Below are 24,962 nucleotides of genomic sequence, written 5' to 3' on the forward strand. Positions count from 1 at the left end.
CCTCTGTGTAATTCCGCGAACCATGCTGTCGAAAAGCAACGTGTCCTCCGCGTTCCAGCATCGACTTTCATTTCCTGAGCTTAATAGCTCAAGGTCTTGCAGTGGTGCCCACTGAATAACGAAGAACGGCTGCAGGTGGCTTGACATTGTGGTGCACGGATGTGCACGCATGTCACGGCTACAAGTCCTTCAACGTAGCAATGTCACCCACAATTTCACAGGATATCAGGTGCAACCCCCAAAACTTGTGTACAGAAATAGCGCTTGCTTCCTCGCATGTGTTTTCCAAGTGAACTCGCCACCTTCTCCTCATTCGCATCTTTCTCGCTAGAAACAGTCGCGGTGGCAGAGCACACCGGAAAGTTAACAGGGTCCTCAGGAGGTGCCCACAGGTTTAGGTTACGGGAGGCGTTAGGGCCACCACGGCGCGAAGACTCCAGAGGCTTCCTCCACCCAAACGAAACTCAGGGAACGGAAACCCACGCGAGGCGTTTAGATCGCATGTGTCCCTTCGCTGACGATATTTTCAGGTTAAAAGTTAAGAGCGGGGATTCCCGATAGTTCTGCAGATGGTTCGCGTAGTTGCAAGCTGAACGCAGCTCTTGCACCTTGGCAAGGTATTTAATTTTTCTGTACAAAGACGTTATAAGGTCACAGTCGTAGCATCATGAGAGTAAAACGTATATATTGTTATTGGTACCACAGTATAGACATGTACATCACTTGGCCGCCTCCGCGGCCAGCACCAAGATGCTTCCAGCTTCGCGATCTGTCCAGTTTATAGCAGTCAGCGTGTACTTTGAGTTACAAGCGCGTTCGTGCGTGCCGGTGACGAACATGCGTCTCTCACACAAGGCTGCTATGCTGGCACACATTGCCGAAGTCAAGAATCGAGAGGAAAATACGTTTGACAGACGAGAAGGGAGGCCGCCACAGAGCGGGCATTGCGCTGCCAGTGCTTGCATGGATGTCATGTAGTTCTTCTCATATGAGCGATGGCATCCGTTAGAGTCGTCGTGAGAAAACTTGCTTTGTTCGTTTCGTTTTCTCACTATTTTATTGAATTCAGCTTAATGCTGTAGTGCCGCGTCTCTACATTTTTTTCAGTACTGCAACCACCTTAGCAAACGCTTAATTAACAGGGCCATCCAGAACATACGTTCATCACTTTTCGCCGCTTTGCTCTCTTGTAATTTCGTTATGTATTTCAGCTAAGCCACATGCGATTGCATCAGTATAGGCAAGATCAGTCATTGGCATCCTTTTTGAGCGGTAAAGCAGGGTAGGCACATCGGCGAAGAAGAAAGGTGTCGCAACATTGCACAAGTGTGCGGTCGAGCATATCAGACGCTGCCCAAGCCAAGGAAGAAAGATATTAAGAATCAGCCGTGTCCGCTGACTTCACAGAGCCTTTTTAAAGTGCACGGAAGATGAGCATGTTATCTTACGTGTTCTTACCGCCAAGTGAGTAATCTTGTATAGTTCGCAAATCATGTCGATTTCATTGTCTGTGCAGCCTCGCGCACGCCAGTCAAACGTATTTCGCCAGTCGAGCGCATGTTCCAATGTAACGAGTCGGTGTATATATGTAGTATTAAGAAGTGGTTGTACGTGAGTAGTGACCGCATCTCAACTGCACGGCTATCGTTTTGCGCCGTATTGCGCCTTTGCAGAAAGCGCGGTTCGCAGCACCCTTTAGAAGTTGGGATCGCGCCTGAGAGATAACTAGCTGTAATGGTGCCGTGGCATGCAGGCTTGGCTACAAACGACTGCATCAAATGGTAATGTACACACACGCGAAGCGGTTGGGCGAATATGTATGAAACAGTGCCCTTTGTAAAACTTGTCCGCAAGCAGGCGAATTCATGCAAAAGTTCGAAGAGTTATTCACGTCCACAGAGACAAGTTGAAATAGACGCGATGGTAATCCACACTACCAAGACTCTCCTTTCGAGCCCGCGCCTGCAGGCTGGCACAATTCCGTGGAGGCGGCTCGCATGGCGTGGCACAAGATGCGTCCACACGAATGAGTTGAGAGTAATGTGGTTGTAGCGTCACGATGCAAGCGACATGTCTCACCGTTTGTCTGCAAGAAAAAGACGGTTTAGAACCCTCCTCGAGGGCTCGGGCATATATGGTGGCTGAACTGTGGAAAGCTGCTCCTGATGAAGGTAAGCTATTAACAGAGCTCCCTGAAGTAAGCAGTTCAGCAGACGAGTGCGAGTGTCCGAAGCTCCCTACTGCAAATAAATTGAATTCTCTGGTAGACGCTCGAGGAAAGCGCTTTGGTTGCGCTCCAATATTTCTACTCTACTTGAGGATGCTTTCCTTCTTCGTTTTTGATAAAAAGGGGCCTAGAGAAACAATATATGAGCCCCGGAGCTCAGTGTGAGGTTTCTGTCGTCGGTGCTCCCATGGCTCACGTCTTCTTTTTAGATGTTTGGACCGGCGAAAGTACAAATTATCCACCATTCACAACGTGCACGAAACGTGAACGCCCATTCCGAGGTGAATAATAACATTCCGTTCACTAGACGGACACTGAGAGCTTAGCGTTTGCAGCAGGAAACCGCACTCCACGTTCTCAGGGATCGCGTAAGCGCATACGTGCGCCTACGCGTGACGCAATATCCTTGATGAGGTAGGCCACTGCTCTCGGTGCCACCAGGGGCTTTACACGGCGCTGTCGTCGGACAGCGCGCCGGCGCTAGGCAGCGGCTCAGGGCTGACGGGTCAGACGGGCACCGGCGCCGGCGCGAGCAGGTCGCACAGCTTGCGGATGGAGAGCAGCGTCACGCCGAGCGCGACGAGCAGCAGCAGGCAGGTGGCCGACAGGAAGAGTCCCGGCCGCCGACCGCCCTCCATGGAGAGCGCGTAGATGAGCCAGAAGACGCAGCAGTAGAGTGACACGACCGAGGCGCCCATCAGCGCCCCGATGCGCCACTGGTCGCGCCACGAGCATCCCGGCGCCTTCTTGGACCCCGTGGGAGGGGATCCCGGAGGCGACGATGACTCGGTGTCCTGTGGCGCGAGAAAGAAAGGGAGTGAGGGCGACGATTGGTTTTGAACCTGGTTCTCCCACAACAGCAGCCCGGTGCCCTACCCATTTGTCCGTGGACTACGAGTGACCCAAGATGGCGGTTAGGCGCGAACACACGTAGACATGACGCAAACTGGACGAAGTTCCCAAAGAATGCTAAGAGCATTCAAAACGTGGGCCGTTCGCGTGTGTATGTGCCTCTCTTAAGTGAACTTCTTTGACGCCAACTTGGGTCACTGTATGTGTGCCACGCGGACATCACGGCGGTGGCGCCAGAAGGCGAGCGTGTCCGGAAGAAAGCGCGAGAGAGGGGCCCGGCCCGGCTGCAGATGCACGCCTCATGCACGACGCGTTTCGGCTATTCGCACACTCGGCTAGCCATCGTACACGAGTTCTGCCCGATATGTCCATACGCGATTACTGGATATGGGACAACAGGGCATGTGGGGTTTTCGATAGGGTGCGAGCTCTAACAAAGCAGTGGTAAATGATTTAACAGGCCACTATACAAACATCCTTCTCGTTATTGGCACTGCCATGGCCTGCATATAATGCATGTAAATTTGACGCAGACGCTTGTAGGTGCAAACACTAACATGATAAAACCTCGCGCCGAGGGCTACATCGAACGACGGCCATGCATTTGCCCTGGTGCACTGGGGGACTGTAAAACTTGGGTGGACCCAGCTCGTAAGGATCGCAGGCGAAAATCACTGTCGCGTAAAACATCACAGCATACTACAGTAGCAGCCAAACAGACTGGAAGACAAAATGAACCTGCGTTATATAGAGCATACGCGGAATCTACCCTAGTTTTTGCGGACGGCACCGACTTAGAGACTATACCTTCCCGTCTGTCGGCAGTTATTAAACAACAGTAACAAATATTGCCTTACTGCCACTGCACACAGGTAGAGCACCAGCTATGGCACTTCGTATATGCACGGTGGCACATATAAGTGGCCGCCGAAATTTACGCTATAACCCCCTCTTTCATTGTTAATGAAATGCACCCGGTACGACCACCAGGAGGATTTGTTGTCGGGCCGGTCAGCAGTTCATAGAAAAAAGAAAGTAATAGAGAGGCATTCTCATGCCTCGCGCAATGCAAGCTGCGAGCCGGGCTTCCTCGTTCTAAGAAACACCATGAATTTGTCAACTTGGTTTTTTCGAAGCTCATAGCACCGCCAACAAAAAAAAGTGAACAAAAGAAACAGAACTAAAGGTCGTTGTAAGGTGCATTGTTTTCAACACCATAGTAAATCGATCGCTTCAGGGCGTTGCCTTGTGAACAGGTAGAAACGCAGCAAGGGGCAAGGCGGGAAAGCCCTCAACCGACATACGTCTTTCACTATGTGCATTCGTCACTGTTCGTTGAACCGCATTTAGAGATGTGAATGTATTACTGAGAGACTTGGCTCACATAGTGATCACACAATGATCCTAAATCACATAAGCTTAAATACTGACCCATAATTAGCCCGATGTCCTTCCACTTTCCCATATATAGCCTCAAACCATCGTTTAAACATATTTTCTCCACAACCGCTAGGTCGTTGAACTAAGGCGCATGGACGACCTAACGTACAGGAGCGAATTATGCCTACAATGTTCTACCGAAGACTTCAAGTAAATTTTAATAAAGGTGAAGTAGAAGTAAGGAGGTTATCTTATCAGCAATAGATTGTTTGCGTTGGAATACGTTTGAGCAGCCCGCCGTGGTCGCTTACAGTGGCTTTGGTGTTGCGCTGCAAAGCACGAGGTCACAGGATGAAATCCCGGCCGCATTTGCAAAAGCGCCCTTGTACACCGTGCATTGGGAGCTCGTTAAGGTATCCCAGGTGGTCAAAGTTACTCCGTAGTCCAACACTACAGCGTGCCTCGTAATCAGGTCGCAGTTTTGGCACGTGAAACGCTAGAATTCAAGTTTTCTTAATTTATTTTTTTTACATTTCAGACTGCGCGATGCTCACCGATTCACTTTTTGACTACCTACATTTCACTAACCTTTGAATTCAATATGTTACGTTCAAATCGCAGTTTCGTCATCGAAGCCAACCAGTACTCGAGAAATGTACTTAAGAAGGCGTGCAGAGACAACGCCATTATTTCCGAGATATCTGTCAGCAAACACCACGGCGAAATTTCGGTCATTGGCTTTACATTTGCAATATTACCTGGAAGCCTTCTTTGCACACTGCGGGACAAAGATTACGCGAAACACGAATGTACACCTCGCGGAAGAATTTTCATCAAATATCTCGAAGCTGGTGACGCTAGCGGCCGGTTTGCTGTAAGATGGGCATGCCTTTATACCATTGACCGGCTTCGATTTCGAAGTCGCAACATACGTTCACTTAGGAAAATAATTTAAAAAGTCAATTTGGAAATTTTAGTTTATTGATGAGCTGATCAGTGATTGCCGCACAGTTTCTTAGGTACGCCGGCGCGAATAACGAATGTGCAGTCGAAAGGATCACGGGCGGAATTCCCAAACATTTTCGTTCATAACAGATCTTGCATCTTGGCCGGTCGCTTTCCCTAATAGTATGCCCAGCATCAGGATTGGACTGAATTTGCTCTTACGAACAATCTTTGCGCAAAAGCTTCGTGTGAATACGGGCCCAGCTCTTAATCGTTCGCAGCTTTAATTTAAGGGTCACGTAAATGTCTCCTGAGAAACAACCGCGGTAGAGTCTGTTGTCGCCCATTGTGACGTTGTCGAGGAAGCGCAATGCCGCAGCCGACGACCGCGGGCAGAGAACATTCCCCTCGCCAAGAAAGGAGCGTTCCACCACGAGCTGCGTGCCAGCTGCTTTTAAACTCTCTTACACATCTCGTCTCGGGTCTCTTTATCAGGCGCGGCGCTAATGGAGAAAGAGCAGCAGAGCTTTCTCTCTCCCGCCAGACAGCGGAAAGTTTGGCGACGCGAGCCTGCGGTGCGCGTGCCTGTCAAGAGACCACCGGGAAGACCGGCTTCGCCCCGGGGCAACACTCGCATTGGCTGGGCCCGGCGAGAGTTTCTTCAACCTCTGCGAACGGAGCTTCTACAACACCCACTTGACTCGCGGGGCGACCGGAAGAATTCGGGCAAACGAACGCGGACGTCCATATCGAGACGAGCCCCAAATGAACGGATACGAAACGGCCGGAAATAGACCGGAAGAATCGGAATGTTGCATCAAAAATAAAAATAAATAAATAAACAGAAAGAAAGAGTAACACTTGTTCGAATCGTAAATAAGCGTACTGTTTGCATTGCATTCTCCTTCGTCTTTCGGGAGACGGCCGGATTCGTGAAAAACAATCGGGCAAAAGGGCCAAACACAAGTCAGTTTCATGGTTATGCAACGCTTCCCGCTTGACACCGTCCTCACAAACCCTCCCTTAGAACAGAGACAATAAAAAGACAAAGAAAGAAAGAAAGAAAGAAAGAAAGAAAGAAAGAAAGAAAGAAAGAAAGAAAGAAGGAAAAGATGATGGATAGCTTTGTGGGGTGGCACTACTCGTTTCCAACTACAATGTATACAGCACAGGCACGTACGCAGGATTTCTTTTCGGGGGGGGGGGGGGGGCAACCCAGGTAACTTCTATGCAAATGAGGGGGGGGGGGTACTTTACTAGCACAAATGTGAATAACGTCCACCATTCGCCATAAAAACTCGTAAACCCACAAAAGACAAATGAAATAAGGTGTATTTTAGAGGTACGCCCTGTGCTAAACACCTCTCCTTTACTTGGCAAACAAGGAACTACGTCAAATGGACTTGCGCAGGAAAGAAGCGCAGGAAGAAGACTGCCAAGAACAAGTAAAGGAGCCAAAGTGTAAAATAAAGATTACTTTAGTAGAATACAACTTAAAAAAAAAACAGCAGTTGGCAACCAAGGCACACAAACCGCGCGCGGTTGTGTTACTTCGCCAGCCAATCACAGAAGCAAATAAAATTGTCGTCATGGGGCCTTTTCAAAATGTAGTCGTACTTGATACCTCCAGAGCGTCTGCTGTTTTCGAAGAGTATTTTCATCGGCGGAAGCAATGAGGTGCGCAAGAGACATGGTCAAAGTGTATGGAGTCTGAGCATTTCACTCTTCAAAAGTCTGCGGTGCCGTTCATTTCACTGCTGAACCCGTTTTACTCACGAAACTTCACTGCCAACTGAAGCGAAACTTGACAATAAATAGTGACAGCTAAGCAAGCATGTTATTTCAGTTCAATAAAGAAATGGGATTTGGCCATTCCACTGTAATAGGGGAGGCAAAATGTATAAAATTACTCGCTAATAATTTTATTTTTGTGGTTACCGCCTTATTTGGGTAACAGAAAAAGTTTGAAAGTACGAATTATTTGCAGCCTCCCGGAGGAACAGTGGCTGGCGGTTATGAGGGCGTGGGCGGGGCTTCACTGCAGACTTAAGTTGTATCCGACTATAGTAACGTTTTTTGAATTAGCTCTGGAAGAACTATAGAGAAATATATATTTGCGGAACCGCCACACTTCTTTTGGATCCCTCGTTCACGCTCTACCAAGTTAAGTGCCGCAAACGACTCGTATTGTTATTTGGGAAGTTACATAACGATGTGTGGCTGCCAGTCCAGTACAACCTCGTAGGGCGCAGGACACTGCGATTCTAGGCGTACTACGCCCACCGCGGAAGCTTAGCAAGACACTTACATAAGCACAGCAGAGAAGTGGATACGTCAGGCGGCTCGACTTATAATTGTAGAAGTGTCGTTCAAAACAGACGGAATTGTTCTCCCCTTCCGGCGGCGTTTTTTCTACTTCTTTTTTAAGTAAAAAGATGTTGATCTATAAATATTTTCGTAAACAACGGTTACATTTGTTAACTTTCGCTTTTTCTTCCTGTTTGGCTGTTGCCTCGGTTGCCGACAATGGATTCCTTAGTAGATGGCTTAATTTCTCAACGCCTTGTGACTCTCGTTTCCAGTTGGCAATTTTGCACGAAAAGTGCTATACAATTAGGCAAAAACCAGACGAGGTAACAAATGACATTCATGTTGCTTATGGATTTAACGGTTATTGCAGGGTTTCAAGATGGACGCTGTTTCGCATTATTTTATTTTTCACCTTATCTAACCCATATCGCGCGTATATGGTTCCGAGAATCTGTCAGGGCCGCGGCGAGCCGTTACTCCAGGAAATAATGAAGCAAAAAGAAAAATTAAACGCAATTGGCGTTTTCTCTGGCCTCAACTCGTTTCACGTGTTCCACGTGCACGCAGACCAGCTGACCACGAAGCGAATTCCTTTCTTGGTCCCTGGATCAGTCTAAACGAAGAAGGTTGCACTAACGAAGCCACAGCGAAGCGCGTGACCGTGGAAAAGATGGTGGTGACAACTGAATGCATCTCGAGTAAATCGCGTGGGCACCGAATCGATGAGGAAACTGGCCTTCACACCACAAAAGATGCCGATAACTACCGCCATCCAAAAGGAGTGAAAAATGCAACAAAATGTTGACCGCCGAATAGCTGTCAAGTTTCAACACTGATTTGGCGGCGCTATAGGAATGTGTGTGAGAAGTGGTGGCGTGGGCGGGGGGGGGGGCCTTGGGTACGTGCCTGATACAGCACCAAGGTATGGGATCGGACTAGCTTCCGTTCGTCTTCAATTCCGTTCTTCCTGTCCTCTTTTGTGGAGTTTTCGAGCTGCAAATTCGCGCCACGAACAGTTAGGTATCCAAACTAATGACCAACTCAAGAAATTTAGGTGGAAATCTTACAATGCGAAAGTATTACGAAACATCGTTCCAGCGCACAATTGAACACGGACGGGAAGAGAAGGACAACCCGAACGCCTGTGACAAGGGTCGAGGCAGGGTTTGCACACATAAGAGGAGGGGAGACAGGGCCCAATGTACTAGAAGGTATATCACTAAGTATGGACAGTTGGGCTAGTTGGTTGTGATTGGCATTATGAAACATCTGTCCAGCGCACAAGTGAGCACGGACGAAAAGAGAAGGACAACATCGAGAAGAGAAGGACAACAACGACCGGCGTTCGTGTTGTCCTTCTCTTCTCGTCCGTGTTCAACTGTGCGCTGGAACGATGTTTCATAATGCCAATCACAACCAACTAGCCCAGCTGTCCATATTTAGCAATGCGAAAGAAAGTAGTCGTCGATTCGAGCAATCCACCGTATTGTTGCTTGATTTAGAGAATGAACGCCAGCAAGCCTCCAACACTGCGCGACCAGTGATTGAATAATATGCCATCGATTCGGGCAGAAAGCAACACGCGCACAACAGCTGACAGCGGAGAGAACTGGGTCGGCATGACGTAACGATGCTATTCCAGTGCTATTTCTATTCGCGCTTCGTCCGTGGTCCGAGCTTCGCTCCGCGCACGCTGTCACTCGCATTGTATACCGGCTCTGGTCACGTTGCTCTTGAGCGAGCTTGTAACGCGCGGCGTAGGTGAAGAGGCTTCGTAAGTCTCCACAGCCCACCACACAACTTGCTCTAGACGAGTTAGCTTTGCGCCCCCTTCCACCTTTAGGAAAAAGAAAGCTATAAAGATAAACAAGCGCGGAGCTCAGCCCCGAGCGGATGTTTTGACAAGCGGAAGTTTCCATACACATGCTTCTTTGCGAATCCCTTTCACAGTGCTACTGGTTTCTTTTACGTGTTCTTTTTTATTTATTTTTTGTAGAGAGGAAGGGGAGGCGTACGCTCCAAACTCTCCAGAACCTTCACATTTGAGCTATAAAAGGTCGCCGAAAATAATCAACAGGGAGCTGGCAAAAGAAAATTAGAATCAACGCAAGCAATGCTCACGCAGGACAGTTCTACACGAGAAGATGGAGGCTTGAAGCGATCAACAGTGGTAAAACAACGGTTGCCTCAGAAAGGTGCCAACGTTTCGACAAGGAGACCCTTGTCTTCACAAGGTTCAAAACAAGCCCCCTGGTCGAAACGTTGGCTGCAGTCCGAGTACGTGCCGGTATTCACTTAACCTCTTTCATGCCAGTCCGACTCATTCCTTGTTCGACCAGTGGAACTGCAAGCAAATCTGTGCATTTCGCCCCGCGTCCGAAATATACGTATGTACCGTTTCGAACATTCCAGCTGCCTTTCAGCTCTTACTTGTACACACGGACTACGGGCTTACACGAATTTACACAGCGCACATGATACAAATCTTCAGCTTACACGGACTGCAGGTTTGTAAGCTTACCGCATGCTTATTTTGCGTGCGTGCGTGCGAGCGTGCGTGTGCGTGTGTGTGCGTGCGTGTGTGTGTGCGTGCGTGTGTGTGTGCGTGTGTGTGTGTGTGTGTGTGTGTGTGTGTGTGTGTGTGTGTGTGTGTGTGTGTGTGTGTGTGTGTGTGTGTGTGTGTGTGTGTGTGTGTGTGTGTGTGTGTGTGTGTGTGTGTGTGTGTGTGTGTGTGTGTGTGTGTTTAACGCACGTTACATGCGCTTACGATTATGTGTGTTTTGCTAATATTGGTGTGTTAGACATGCGTGATAAAGCATTATATGCGGCTCCTTGAAGGAGCAGGCTGCGCTGATTGCATGCAACGTGCCGGCAACGGTCGACGGCACTCAGGCTCCGCTGAATGGGGGAAAAAGAAGTAAATGGTGAGTTTTTAGCAAGACGGTTAGATGGGCATTGCGAACAGCAGGCTTGCAGGTATCGGCACTTTGTCGGAGACTGGAGAGAAGCGAGGTCGAAACTCGTTCCGCAAGCATGGATTAGGGCCTGTCGCTCCTCTGGGTGGAACCTACTTCGTCTGCGAGAATCTTCGGCGCGTGCATGGTTCTCTTGCTGATGACTGCGCGTAATCTCGAGCTGCCCTAAGTCAGCGCATGCGGACGAGAACCGAGCGCTCCACGGCAAAGGTGGCAGCCGCAGTGGTCAGAGTGATAAATTGTTTGTAGGTAACGAGGGCAGAGGGTGTGGTCAACCTAGGGTGCATACCTCTAGCCAGATACTTGGAGCTTGAAAGATGGCAAGAGGGAAAGAAAGATGAGCACGATGGACGGCGATGAGGACAGAGGGAAAGTGGCGAAGCACGCCACGGGACGTGTTCATGTCGAAGGCAGGCCACGACGTCGGTCACCGGTGGTTTGAAATCACTCAGGGCTACATCGGATTCACTCAAGAATATGTTGGAGCTTTCCTGCATGCAAGTACTTGTTAGGTAGCGACGGCAGCCCAAGAAAGAAAGCGAGTTAATTTGCGCATGCCGACTGGGGAGTTGCAAGGGGTTCCGCTTTTCGAAGGTTCACGCTCACTTGTCGGCTCAGCAGAGAGCAGCTCCCGTCAATGAGCACCAGGGTGGGCGTCTGGGGTAGCGGAGTCACCATGGCAGACTTCTCGGGATGCATTACCCTCCGATGCGCTTAGAAGGTCGCCTGTCGGAGGAGAGAATCTCACTTATTTGCAGGGTCTTGTACTGTCGCCTTGCTCCAATGGGGTCAGTATTCAAACCGGAGGACGCCGAGGCGGCAGCAGACATTTAAAAGCCGTCTTTGGGACAATATGCAGCCTACGACAGTTCAGAAAGTTACCTCCACAGAAGTGTGGACAGTTGAGATAATTTGTAGATATATATGGGATGGTATCGAAGCGCGAACACAGACACACGCCCAACAAGCGCTCGTCCTGTCTTGGTATCCAAGTGTCTTTGCTCGGGCTTCAATACCATATGTTGCTTCCACCACGCTTGCCTTCATTTACTTGCCTTTTAAAGTCACATTTCCTAAAACTATATTTCACAGAAACGCAATTATCGAATGTCCAGACCACTTCGCGTTTAAGGCAACACTGTAACAAAACTGCTCGTTGCTCTCAGAAGTATGTATTAACTTACTGGTGTGATAACGTTAAGTACGTGTGCACGAGGCAAGCTTCTATTGCAACCTGTCGATCTGGATTCCAGCTTATATATATATATATATATATATATATATATATATATATATATATATATATCCTACTTCTTCGTCTTTGTATAGCGTTTCGCCAGGATGCTCACAAATGTACAGGTGTGCTGTGTACTGATACATGCAGTACATTGACGTTAATCATCAGCACAAGTCAAATGCGAAGGGCGGTAACGCACACAGAACGGGGGCTTCAGGTAGACCACGCATACTGCATGAGGAGCATACATTTAAAGTAATATCCTGCGGTGGGGTCAAGATAACTCTATAATACGATGATAACAAAGCATTAACCATTACAGAGGAACTCTTCTGAAATACTACAAAAAAGAATATTTGCAAAATTCATTTGTCAAGTTTTGACCAGAGCAATTGTAGGCTCGCTGTGTACTACAACGAAGAAAAAAAAATGGTTTCTTGTTTCTATCAAGGACTGCATGAGAGGTCCGCACCGAGTAATGGGTGAGAACGAAGCGAGTAAAACTATTACGAGCACAAACTGATTTCGTGAGAGACAGTAATATTGTAAATGACTGCATTAGGTAATTTCCGAAAAATATTAAAGTAATCTCATCGCTTTCCAACAGTCATAGTAAGTAACATCATCGTGATGTGTGCGGGAACTAGTATATTAAGCACATTTGAGCAGATGGCAAATAGCTAACCGATAGCGCGCTCTCGAAAGTGCTGCGTTCTTGAAAGCTAATTCTACCATCTCTTCTCCGATGCGCCCAGCCGTAATTGAATAACTCAAATGTGTGGTCACCATGAGCTGATCGCACCACAACCAATTCCCGATACATCCCTGTTTTATCCTCGCTTCAAGGCAAACACTGCAGCCAGTAGCTTGGTACAGCTTCACATATGGCGAATGGCTACAAAGAGACGGAAATAGCCCACCTCGATTACCATCAACAACTGCACCCCACAAAAGAAGAAGCAATAAAAATAAATATTGTTTGAGGGCGTATCCATGGCACATGAGACCACACTACTTCTGCGTGCTGTGCTCAATTATAGCAGATGGCTCACGAAATGCCGCAATATGATGAATCGATGGAAACAATGGGAGAACGTTGGCGTGATAGCGCAGACATGTAGCAAAACAACGGGGGAAAAAATACAGATGGCATCGACAGCAGCACGACTTTACACAGCAGAAAAAGAGAGATACAACTAAAAGAAAGGGTCGGGCGAAGATCAGCAGAATCGTGGACTCGCTTTTGCAACCAGACAGAGCTAACAGCTTCGAGGCACGACACTTAACTGCTGCTGGCCTCGTCTGACTTTATTGCCTGAAGTGTTACAGACTTATATAACTTATGATATCATTGTTAGTATCCAACATAAACCGCGTGAGGTCATACTAAATATACACAGCGTTAGTGAAATAACCCTTATGTGTGCTTGCCTGTCTAGGCGTAATTTCGATAGCTTGCGTTTGTGTATTCACAGTAACGCCTCACCTTTCGCCTGAAGCATGGAGTAGCCATGCCAGGCTGTATTTCAGGCGAACATCTCCTATGTTTCATTAAAGCCGGAATCTGCCTAGTAATATGATTGATCTCGTTTCAAATGAGTGATTTCGGGAACTACTGAACTCGGTACAAAAACCGGCGCGCGAGTCGGACCATCAACTTCCCATGAACACGGAAGTGGACGACCATGTCACGATTCCTACCAAAAATGCTCCAGCGAAAAAATGCAGAGCGGGACAGGAATATCTTCATTGTCCAACACAGGGCCGGGGACATCGTTATGAGGCTACAGCCTTGTAACAGTGATTTAAAATGTTCCATGTATCAGCCGTTCCTATAGCAAGACATGCACCTGTGAGAGATAGCAAAGTTCTGTCTGCAAGTATTTTCCTCTTGACGTCTATTGAAACTTTAATTTCAGCTTTTAATTTTTTTTCCGAGGTAACAGGACAAACATTTCTACCAGCATTTGTTGCCAGGAGGTTTAAGAGGTCGGTCGGGCGAATTGGTAGTCGATGATAGGGAAAGCTTTCATCGAGTGAAGAATGTGGAGATGACGAATGGGAGATTCATAAGCGCTGCTTCTAACGAAGTCTGTTGCAACATATATCAGTTTAAAGCATAGCTTGCGTGCATTTCTTTCGTTGTCTCTTTTCTCGAGCCCGTTCCCCTATCTTGCAATCTGGATAGAGTACGCAGAAACAGCAGCTAAACATCCGGCACATACCAACAACCAGGAATGTCTTGCCCTTTGAAGTCGGCTGAATTTTGTATGGAGGGATGGACGGATGTTATGAGCGTCCCCTTTGGAACGGAGCGGTGGGTTGCGCCACCAAGCTCTTGCTATTATACTGCCCAATGTCCTACCTAGGTTTAAAGGGAAAAAAAAAAGACATCATGAACTCCCACAACCAAATTTTCTGATGCCCTATTGCGCACTGTGCTTTTGTACGTCTCCGCTTTTTGTCGTTTCCCTACTTTTATTCCGCCAATCCTCCAATCGCCTCTTACAAATCTAGACAAATTTAGACAAGTGCTCATGCTGCCCCCTGGTGTGCTGAAGGTCTGTGCGCGCTAAATTCAAAACCTGGAATATGCTCTTTCACAACGCTATTTGACAGGCGTAAATATGTGCGGTAAATGGGTGGGACAACAATAGAATTTCGAAATCCGATTTATAAATTTTGATATTCTTGCACGTCACGCGTTCGTGCGGCGTTCGCCTTCGAAAGCGCGCCAGCAAACGAGAGAATGTGCGGCGAGAAAAATGCGGTGAAATGTCAAACTCCGACCGAAGACCAAGCTCATCTGTTGGCAATATCAGCTGCAGCTGCCGAGTTACTTTGCTATACCCACGCCGTCCCATGTAAATGATGAACTATATTATGCGGGAAAAAAAGAGAGGGAGACCACTTTTTTGTCTGTTAAGTTGCAAAGCGGATATGGCTGCTTCAGGATGAACATACGGGAAAGAATGCGAGTGAGTCACGCCTCTTTTCTGCCATATATAGCTGCTGTCTGTAGAGCTTTAGCCGCAGTTCATTGTAGGCTAGGCCACTGCAGCAACAAGTCGCGACTGTCTCTGAAGCTCAACATCCCTACAAGTTCTCGTAACCGAAGCGTCGTGGTTCCGTCATCGCTTATAGTTGGGACTATAGGCACCTACAGGACACATCAAGGTTCTTCGTTGTCGTTTATCATTTCCGAAATTCCTTCTCTCAATACTCTCAGAGGCCCCGACCGTAAACTATAGCTGCCTCTGGATGGTCAAAGTTACTACGCACGCACACAGTGGAGAAAAGAAAATGCAGTAAAACGAAGCCGCTAAAATGTTGTACACATAACCTATGCCCGGCGTAAGCCTTCAGCTATCTTCAAAATAAAATAATCGTTCATTTGTAAACAATAGCATCCTTGCAAACGAGACGGAAACGCGAAATTCGGCAAGTATACCGAAACTTGCTGTACTTGCCCAACGTGCTCCCCGCAGACGATGTGCACGAATCCTACTTTGCGAAGAACTTTGCAGAAGCGCCCATGGTTAGCTGCATGGTAACAATCACCAGAGGTAAAGAGTCTGCGAAGACTTGTTGCCCCGATGGCGAGACGTGCGAGACTTCACAAACAGCGGAGTCGTGTGGCCTTCCAGGCGAGACAGTACTCAAAGCGGGTAGCGCTCTACTCAAGGGCCAGACATCTATGGCACGCAGGACACCCGCAGCATTCGATCCACGCTCAGACGGCGGATCTCATCGGCCGGGAAACGGCCAGCAGTCCCGGAAAAGCGCGACAGGCGCGGTCTACTGGTTGGTGGCCGCTAAGAGCCCGAAAAAAGCAGCGAGCACGTGCGCGCGCTCACGCGGCCAATGGAGTGCTATTGGCAGGCGGGCAGCCAGCCGCTTGCCGCAGCCGGTCATCAGCGGAGAAGCGAACGCGATGTTTGCATCCCTGGCGCGCGAGGGGCGGGGTGGGCGGAAGGGCATTTTGAGAGCAAAGACTTACGTAGCTGTCCGAGGCGACGGCGAAAAGCCGCGCGTTGTCCTTGGCTAGCGGAGCCAGGGTTGAGCCGGGGGGAAGTCTGCTGCTTGCCGGCGGCGGAGGGGTTTAATTTTAGGCAGGCGCGGTTTAGGGACGACGCGACCAGCGGGCTGCGTCTGCCGCGGGGCGCGCTCACGCTCGGGTCTGCACCAAAGGCGCCAGGTTCGAAAACCCGCGGCTGCAGCAGCTGAGTGGAGAAGCCCTCCAGGCGTGCAGGAAGGATGAGACAGCGCTGCAGAGAGTCTGTGGCGAGCCTCCTCTCGAAGTTGCCGTTGCACGGGCCACGACGCCGACGCCGGAGGAGAGAGTCCCGGCTGTCTCACGGCTCACGACGTTGGCTACGGAGAGCGGCAGTCGGTCGAACCTGGTGCGCGCTTCACGGCTATGACGACCGACCGGCTGGCGCTCCTCGGGCGGGCCCCGTATTGCTGCTGTTCGCTTGTTCTCGCGCCACCACTCGACGATGAAGAGAGATGCTGCCACAGAAACGGCAATGTCTACAGGCAGGAGTCTAGTACGAAGTTTCAGACGCAAGATGAAAGATGGATGAAGCAAGACACGAACAATGGGCAGAATTGAGCACGCGAACTCTTGGCTAGCCGTCGATTAAACTTGCAGCATCGGTTCGCTGCCTCGCAATAAAGATGCCGGAGCTTGGAGTGTAGTTGCCGACCGATGGCGCTGCGACAAGTCTCTCCTCCGATGCCGGGCTGAGTGTGTGGTGGCTCAGCGCCGAACGGGAGCGTGCTCTGTGTGGCACCACTAAGCTGCTCCACGAACAGTCGCGTAACACGCTCTGTCACGCATGCCCCAACCTATGGCAGCAGGGAGCGCGCCAGCGGCCGCGATGGATCGATGGCCCCGCGCCCCGAGCCCATGCGCGGATCCATCGACCGGCGCTCGACGCGGCTGGGGATCGGCAGGCGCCTCCTCCTCCTCCCAGCTGCTCCGCACACAAGCACTCTGTCGTCCACTACAGGCTGACCGACCATCTTGGATCGGAACCACCGGCAACGCATCCCGGGAAAAGAAGTCACCACGACGCAGAGGTAAGGATCGCAACGTGCGGTTGTCGCACTCGTCGGCTCCTCAGGCTGCGCTTTTCATCGAAGGGGACATGCACAGCGCGAGACGGTCTGTGCGACAGCTCGGCGCGCGGACAGGGTGGTGCCGAGCATCCTTGGGCTCTCTACTGCGCGCCCGGAGGAGAAGAGCAGGGCGGACTGCATGCAGAGTGCGCTGCGCGGTGGCGAGTTCTTTCGCGCTGACGCCGATCTAGCGTCGCGATGCGACACGAAGGATCGTTCCGTTGCGAGTCCGTGCATTGGCAGGACCCGCACTCCTGGCTATACGGGTATAGCTCACAGCCCGGCAATCCCCGACTTCCGCACTTCATTCGAGGCGGCCGGCTCTCAGCTCGGGTTACAGTAGCTCTCTCTCTCTCCACTGACGTTCCCGATTAGGGATGTGGCAACCACAAGGGTGTGCTCGCTTCGCGCAAATAGCACGAATTGGTCAGTCACTGCGCAGCGTCTGAGCATGTGCAAGGCTAGTGTAGCGCTTCGCCAAAATAGCAGTGAGCATCTACGCGAACGTTCCCTATTAGTGATGCCGTAACTGCATATGACGGAGAGCTCGTTTGGAGCAAGAAGCACGGACTTCTAGTCCGTCGACTTCTAGCTACCGGGCGTGCACGAGGCGACCGGCATTCACGTCGGATTGCAGCGACCATCCTCTATTGATTTGCGCGCTTAAATATGTGGCAATTCCGGAGCGCTGATTTCGTGACGCATAGCGCAATGAAGAAACGCAAACGAGTGCTCCAGGTGCCCTGGTTTAGAGTCGAATGCGCCGCTATAGGACGACACACTCGAAAGATACATCCGGGAAGGCCGCACGACGAGGCCAGGAAGTGCGCGGCGTCGACGGCCAGGCGTCCTCGCGCGGTGCAGTGCTACGACGCATGATGACTCATCAGCCTGATGCTTCGCCGGCCGTGTTTTCATACACCGGCTAATAAAATTCGCGCGCATGCCGCATGTCTTCAATGGGGGTTATCAAGGCGCTACAAAGGCGCTTCTAGCATCCCTACGGGATACAAGCGTTAATGAGACCTTCTAAACCGCATTAAGTTCCCGTGCTGGTGCATTTAGTCCACGTTTCTGTATGTTGTTGCGCGTGTTTTCTTTATTTTTCTCTCTCTTTCTCTCATCTCTCGCCGTATACTACAATTGGACTAGCATACCAGCTAAGTTATGCCCAACAAGTTAACTTTAATGTTCCTCTATCTGTGTTCTTTTTGTATGGCTACATGTATCTGCTGTCAAATAAGGCGGTTAAACAGTTCAGGAAAACAATATTGACAATGCCAATTTAGCACTGACCGCTGCCGATGTCAGCAAGCTTCGCAACAGGATAAATGCATGCTGCATACTCGGTTCGCGCGTTTCCTCCTTGGTATGGCTCCCAGCGAGCAAAAGCATTAATTATTATTATTATTATTATTATTATTATTATTATTATTATTATTATTATTATTATTATTATTATTATTATTATTATTATTATTTAGGGCAAGAAAAGAACCATCAATGGAGTATTACTCCTATTCCAGTCTGCTCTCCAAAATTACAGGCGTACCAAATGTTCAGGAGAAACTTCTGGCCTTCCGGAACGATGCGTAGAGCTGTTGGGTGTTATCTGAGGGGCACCCGCCGTGGTTGCTTAGTGGCTATGGTGTTAATTGGACTGCTAAGCACGAGGTCGCAGGATCGAATCCCGGCCACGGCGGCCACATTTCGGCGGGGGCGAAAACAGCCGTGTACTCAGTAGATTTAGGTGCACGTTAAAGAACCTCCCCAGGTAGCCCAAATTTCCAGAATCTACCACTGCGGCGTGCTTCATAATCATATCGTGGTTTTGGAACGTAAAACCACATAATTTTTTTTTATTTGATGGTCATCGTAAGATAAGACATTGCGGGTACGAGGAATCGACTTGCGTCACGAGCAGCAGTAATTCATACAGCACCTGAACGTTCCGCGTATGAAACCTGCATGCAAATATCATAAGTTGAAGTTGACAGCGGCCGCGGAAGATTACGCAATGCCACAAAAGTCGCGGATAAGGATCCGCGGACAGCGTTATCTACTGTGCGCGGTGTTTTACGGTGCGCTTTGACGTCGACGGTGATGAGCACATACCGTCAACGCATATACACGTTCGTGGACTGCTGCCAAGTGGAAAGGTTTATGTCGGAGAAAATTGTCGAACGGCTACACTCCCAGAAAATGTTGCCCTCTTTGGGACTTATCTTGCCCTTAACAGTAATCGTGCCATCTATTTCCGCTTATTCCTTTTTTCTTTTTGGTTACATTGCAAGCCTGGTACTATCAGGTGAGGAACGGCATGTGCGTATCAGTCTGGCAGAGCGTTCCCGGTAGGAAAGTGGCGAGCGCAGATAGTTAACTAAAGTAAGTGCGCAAGATAGATGATAATGATTATAGGAGGACGGGATAAGCCACAAAGAGTGTAAAAAAGAATACAGTGTACTTGGAGTATCATTTAGAGTTTCGTGGTGGAATACAGAACGGCTAAGAAAATGGGACAGAGGAATTTTCACTAAATAGCTCACGATGGAAAGCTGCGAATTTCTTCGTTACATTTCTGATAGATTCCTAGCTGATACATTTGTCGCAAAATAACCGCCTCCTCGCTTATGAAAAGAAAGAAAGAAAGAAAGAAAGAAAGAAAGAAAGAAAGAAAGAAAGAAAGAAAGAAAGAAAGAAAGACCCACCACCACCACCACAGGAATATAGGGGAATGCGGAAGCGGACACTGCATGCTGAAGCGCGCGATCAGTGACTTGCCTACAAGCCATTATTCGGCTTAGCCAGTACACGATGCTACACAGAATAAACAAACGGAGGAGGCCACACACGCTGTCAGAAAGTGTGAACTGTTCTCGTTCTTACATAAGAGCTAGTTGTGGCATTCTGAAAGATTGTAAGCAACGATTAGTTTTCAAATGTATAATGAATGAAAACTTTATTCCGCAATAGGATATAAGTGCCCTCAATCCAGGGCTCCGCTGGTGGACGTTATAGATTACATAAGGTATTGCTTTCAACGAATATTCAAAGAAAGAAAGAAAGAAAGAAAGAAAGAAAGAAAGAAAGAAAGAAAGAAAGAAAGAAAGAAAGAAAGAAAGAAAGAAAGAAAGAAAGGCACGGTGGCATGACGACGACGACGCCTACGATGGCGTTCGTCTGTTTTAAGTAATGCGAAGACGTTCGATTTTTTTTGTAACACCGTCCTCAACTAACACGATTCTATGCAGAAACTGCCCAGTTACTTCTTGTGCATCCTCGCAACCCGAGTGCAAGCTTACAAAGCATGCTCGGGCGCTGAGCTCGAGACCGCTCGACAACAACGCTTTGGTCTGGAGGATTGGCTTAATCAGTGATTTACTCATGGTTCAGTCTTTCGACGGATTTATCGTCCCAAAGCAACACTGTGTCTTTTTTGATATTGTGGAGGGACCCGTGTCACAAGGGCATATGCATTCGCGCGGTCTCACTCCAGGTCGTATGGCGCCTACTGCAGCTCCGCGTTATTGTGAAGCGGAGCGTAGAGCTCTCCCGCTTGCAGTCTTCTTCTATAGACGAAAATGTCCAGGCCGCCTAGCTTGTGAGCGCCGTTGTTACTAATAATCCCGTAAGACCTGCGGCTGGAGAGAAAAATACGACAGTTCCGCCATAGGGGCGGAGCAATGAATGCGACAGCAACATGTTAGAATTTTACACGAAGTGCAAGACTCGTAGCTGAATTGAAGTAAACGTAAGCTAAGTAAAAGCGATCTACTGCTCTAGAGGTCCTCTGTTTGAATTCTGCCACCTGGCAATTTCATTTATGTTTATTAATTAAAGCGAACGGCTTTCTTAGCGACTTTGCCAACACTTTCCCGTACCGAGTGTTTCAAACATCTTTCCTGGGCCCATCCCGGAGCTAGTGCACAGCCGCGCCAATGAAATGACATCATTCTCAGGTTTGAGCTCCGTTACTGCTTCGCACTTTTAATATTAAGTCTGAGAAGATTTAAGATAGAAAGCGTGCGCTGGCGGTGTTTCGCGTCTTCATGACATTAGTTTGTGGGCTGCCATTCTCAAAATTCTGAAGAATAATTTTGTCGGGAACGTAAAACCTGCTTTGCGCAACTTCAGTGATACAGTGATGTGGCAATATAACCCGCTTACACCGCATGTCATATAGCATGGCATGGCATATAGCATACATATACCTAAATATATACGGAACCTCACGGCGACACCGACGGCAAGAATTCGCTTGGAGGATCCTTGCTACGCTATAAAATTCCTAAACTGTTCTGAGCGATCGCCTGCGACCACGAGTTGTGAGTTTGCGTGTGCGCAGCAAGTGCTCGCCTTGTCCCCTTTTTCTCTGCACGTGGTTACAGGGTTTGCCAAACATTGCGCAGCATCGGGGAAACTATCTGCTGTCTCAGTAAATGAGTCCACGAGACGGAATGAATCGCTGAAGAGTTATTTCTCTCTCTCTCTCTTTCTAAGCATGACGACGTGCAAACGGGCAGTATGCAGCTGGCTGCTTCTACTGCTGCTGGCGACGGCCCAGGCCGCGCCCGGTCGCAGCCCGATGCCCGGCAGCGTGTTCATCGCCAACCCGACCAGCGGCACGCCGCTGTCGACCAGTGCGGCCGGCGTCGACTGCGCCGACGCGTCCCTGCCGCGATGGCGGAACCTGCCCAAGACGCACCGGCTCGTCCTCTCGGCGGCCAACGTAAGTGGCCGACACTTGACGTCAGTTAAAGAGACCACGGAAACTTACATACATACATACATACATACATACATACATACATACGTACATACATACATACATACATACATACATACATACATACATACATACATACATATAAAAATTCCGGCAAAACCCGTTTCGCGATGACTTTCGACGTTAATGCGATTAGCATTCTAGCAATGTAGCGACATGCCGCGCGGCCACTGCCGAAACACGTCATGTATGAGCCGTGTACTGCAACCGGGTTCCTCCCTCGCGCGTGTCTCTGGACACGCTACGCCATCTAGCGGCGCGCGTGAGAAGTACATCGAAGAAATTGCGCCGGTGGCGCATCGGTGCGTGATAACGCTCAGGATTAGTCCCCCGCTGTCCGCGGGGCAATCGTGGCGTAGCGCTAAAGCGTAGGGCTGGTGCGCTTGACGAGGAACTCGTGTGACGCGGGTTCCCAGGGGTGTTTTACAGCAAAACTATTTACCTCACGCCCCCGTATGAAACCCCCACATGCGTTCCCAGGGAGTACCCTGGGCGGCTTACGTCCGTATGATACACTGTTGTGGGAAGAAAATTATACTACAGAAAAAAAAACAGCGATAACGAATTCGCATGGGTGACCTGTTTGAAAGTCGGTTTTTTTTTGTGTGTGTGGCGGTTGGATGTTTGGTAGTATCAATCAACGAAGAAACAGCGCGAAACCCACTCGATTAGCAACGCTAATCTTGAATTCCAGGACCAGCTCTCTCTGGCGCCATGAATCCATGCAACAGCTGAGGCAAGTTCATTGAACAAGTGGAAGAATTGGATAATTTCACTATATCAGAGAATTCAACCTTAGAACATAGTTACGTTAGAATTAGAGACGAGAATATAAGTGACTTAGCACTATTACGTAAGCGGTGCTGCGGTTTGAGTGCGACAGAAATTGAGAGAAGAACGCTGGTCCTTGTACTACAATTTTATCCTTTCGCAAGTCATTCTTTGCGGCCAAAGAAATGATGAACGTGCTTCGTTTTAATTTGGTATCTTCATTTTAGTCGTTTTAATTTGGTGTTTATTAAAATTGAAATAGGATGACAAGAGTGTATCACGAACATAAATGATAAGTCATTACATGCGTGTCATGTAGGTCATGAAACAGCCGCCTACGTATTGGTGCTCTCATGGTCGTTTCGTTAACTGCTTCGCACAACATAGGTGTGTGTGCGTGCGTGTGTGCGTGTGCGTGCGCGCGCGTGCGTGTGTGCGTGTGTGCGTGTGTGTGTGTGCGTGTGTGTGTGTGTGTGTGTGCGTGTGTGTGTGTGTGTGTGTGTGTGTGTGTGTGTGTGTGTGTGTGTGTGTGTGTGTGTGTGTGTGTGTGTGTGTGTGTGTGTGTGTGTGTGTGTGTGTGTGTGTGTGTGTGTGTGTGCTTCCTTTTTTTTTCAACAGCCAGAGCTCAGCTCAACAGCAGGAGAGATGCGAAGGGACACAGGTGTCATAAATAAGGTTACACATGCACAGAAAACGTGTAAGCTAGGGCGAGTTGATAGTGATTCATTGCGGTGGTGTTCACAGCGCAAAAAAATATTGAACTAAGTCGGAGACAGGCCAGAAAATGCGTTTTCACTCTTCACTGTCTGTCTGTTCTTTAATTCTTTTTTAGGTCCTTGCACGCTACAAACACCATCGATCGGGATACACAGGACGAACGCCTCGAATCTGTACTTATTGCTCCATGCGTGTCGTTTCGCTGCTGTCCTCCTCGTAACAATGTCTCACCGATTAGCTCAACAAAAACATTTTTTTTCGATGCGATGTGCGACACTGGACGCCGACGCGGGACGCCGACGCTGACGCAGTATTTTCCGCGACACGGGCTCCTTAACGCTATTGTGTTATAATACACGGTGGATACCGTGCTGCAATGTCAGCCCTGCATCTTTCGCGGATGGTGCCTTTCATCTCAGCTCTCGCGGTGCCTGGGATACCGTTGCATACACAAACTGCGGACGGGGAGACGGCTCGCTGCGCTTGATATGCACGAGAAAAAAAAAAATACGCGACGGCCAGCCAACGCTGCTGAGATGGTTAGAATAAGAAAAAAAGAGAAAAGAATGTGGCAAGTCGGAAAAATTCCATCGGCGTTTGCGTTGAGAGATGCATAGATGCTTCGTCTAAATATAGACGACTGACTCGGGCTCAGGCTTCGCGCAGGCATCGCATTTCGTGGATTATTCCGTCTTTTCCGTCTTTCAAACCAGCGCAACCTTCAGCGGTAGATGTTTACTTTGCGAAAGGGCCAGATGTACGGTGCCGTCGAGCGGAATACGATGCAAAGGCTGTCGTAATACACGCGATTTTCTCGTCCCCGAAAAGGCAGCGGTTTAGACGAACAGCGCAATTTTTATAGCGCACAGGCGTAGTAAGGTGACATTTGCAGTGTACAGAGGAAATGCCGTTATTTAATCAGCTGCAAACATATTGAAAAATGGCTGCCTCAATGGATAGAAGTAAAAAAAGAAAGAAAAAGAAAACGATGCGTCACAGAAGCGATCAGCAGCGGTGCCTCGTTGAAACGGTTCGCGCGCCAGTTTATAACCGAACGTCCGGAAGCGTATTCTGTGAAACCTCGGGTAGTTAGTGTCATGTAAGCGACTCAATACCGGTTAAATACATGTATTCTCGTGTCAGTCACTCAACACTGCTTCGATACAGCGACGTATCAGTTATGACGTACGGCACTCATGAAGGCACAAAGTCGAAGGCAATGGGCAGGCTCCCGTATTCAACGATTAAATATAGTTCATTTTTCACCATGCGTGCAATGTATTCGAAAGCTCGAGCGGCTCGTGAACATATAGCGGGGCTCGCGACACCACCAGTAGCAAGGACGGTAGCAAGCAATCGGCATTCCGCCACCAGATGTTTACACAGTGCTGCGGAACTCTGAGATTCCGTATAGATTGCGAACAATATAAAACGCTTAACTCGTTTTTCTAAAGAGCGTATACGCTCGGATCAAATGCGCGTTCTCCTTCTATGAGGTTTTCAGCCTTCCAGGGCAAATGTGGCACTGTCAATGCGGGCAAGCCTATTGCGCACGCCACCACGACCTCTTGGAGACATCTTGAGCAGGCCGAACGTCACCGTTGCTCCGAGAAGGGCGCTTAAGCTGTCGACTGACAA

At 49.0% G+C, this 24,962-nt stretch overlaps 2 protein-coding genes across 3 annotated transcripts in view; one reads left to right on the forward strand and one right to left on the reverse strand.

Moving 5' to 3' along the window:
- Positions 1 to 656: 656 nt before the first annotated feature.
- LOC142571767 (uncharacterized) lies at positions 657 to 16,041 on the reverse strand. The gene is made up of 3 exons (XM_075680355.1): positions 15,927 to 16,041; positions 11,296 to 11,415; positions 657 to 3,021 (listed from the first exon to the last, which is right to left on the reverse strand). The coding sequence occupies exons 2-3, from the start codon at positions 11,386 to 11,388 to the stop codon at positions 2,734 to 2,736; spliced, it is 381 nt and encodes a 126-aa protein (XP_075536470.1). The 5' UTR covers positions 11,389 to 11,415; positions 15,927 to 16,041; the 3' UTR covers positions 657 to 2,733.
- Positions 16,042 to 16,900: 859 nt separating this feature from the next.
- LOC142571765 (uncharacterized) overlaps positions 16,901 to 24,962 on the forward strand; it is a 30,278-nt gene continuing 22,216 nt past the window's right edge. The window contains exons 1-2 of one of the 2 annotated variants that reach the window (XM_075680352.1): positions 16,901 to 17,011; positions 21,551 to 21,779. In XM_075680352.1, coding sequence (XP_075536467.1) covers positions 21,552 to 21,779 — 228 coding nt within the window. In that variant the 5' untranslated portion in view covers positions 16,901 to 17,011; position 21,551. The remainder of the gene's footprint in view (positions 17,012 to 21,550; positions 21,780 to 24,962) is intronic. The other variant, XM_075680353.1, reaches the window with a different exon arrangement.

This window comes from Dermacentor variabilis, chromosome 2 (assembly GCF_050947875.1).
Source record: "Dermacentor variabilis isolate Ectoservices chromosome 2, ASM5094787v1, whole genome shotgun sequence".
Taxonomy (NCBI): Eukaryota; Metazoa; Arthropoda; class Arachnida; order Ixodida; family Ixodidae; genus Dermacentor; species Dermacentor variabilis.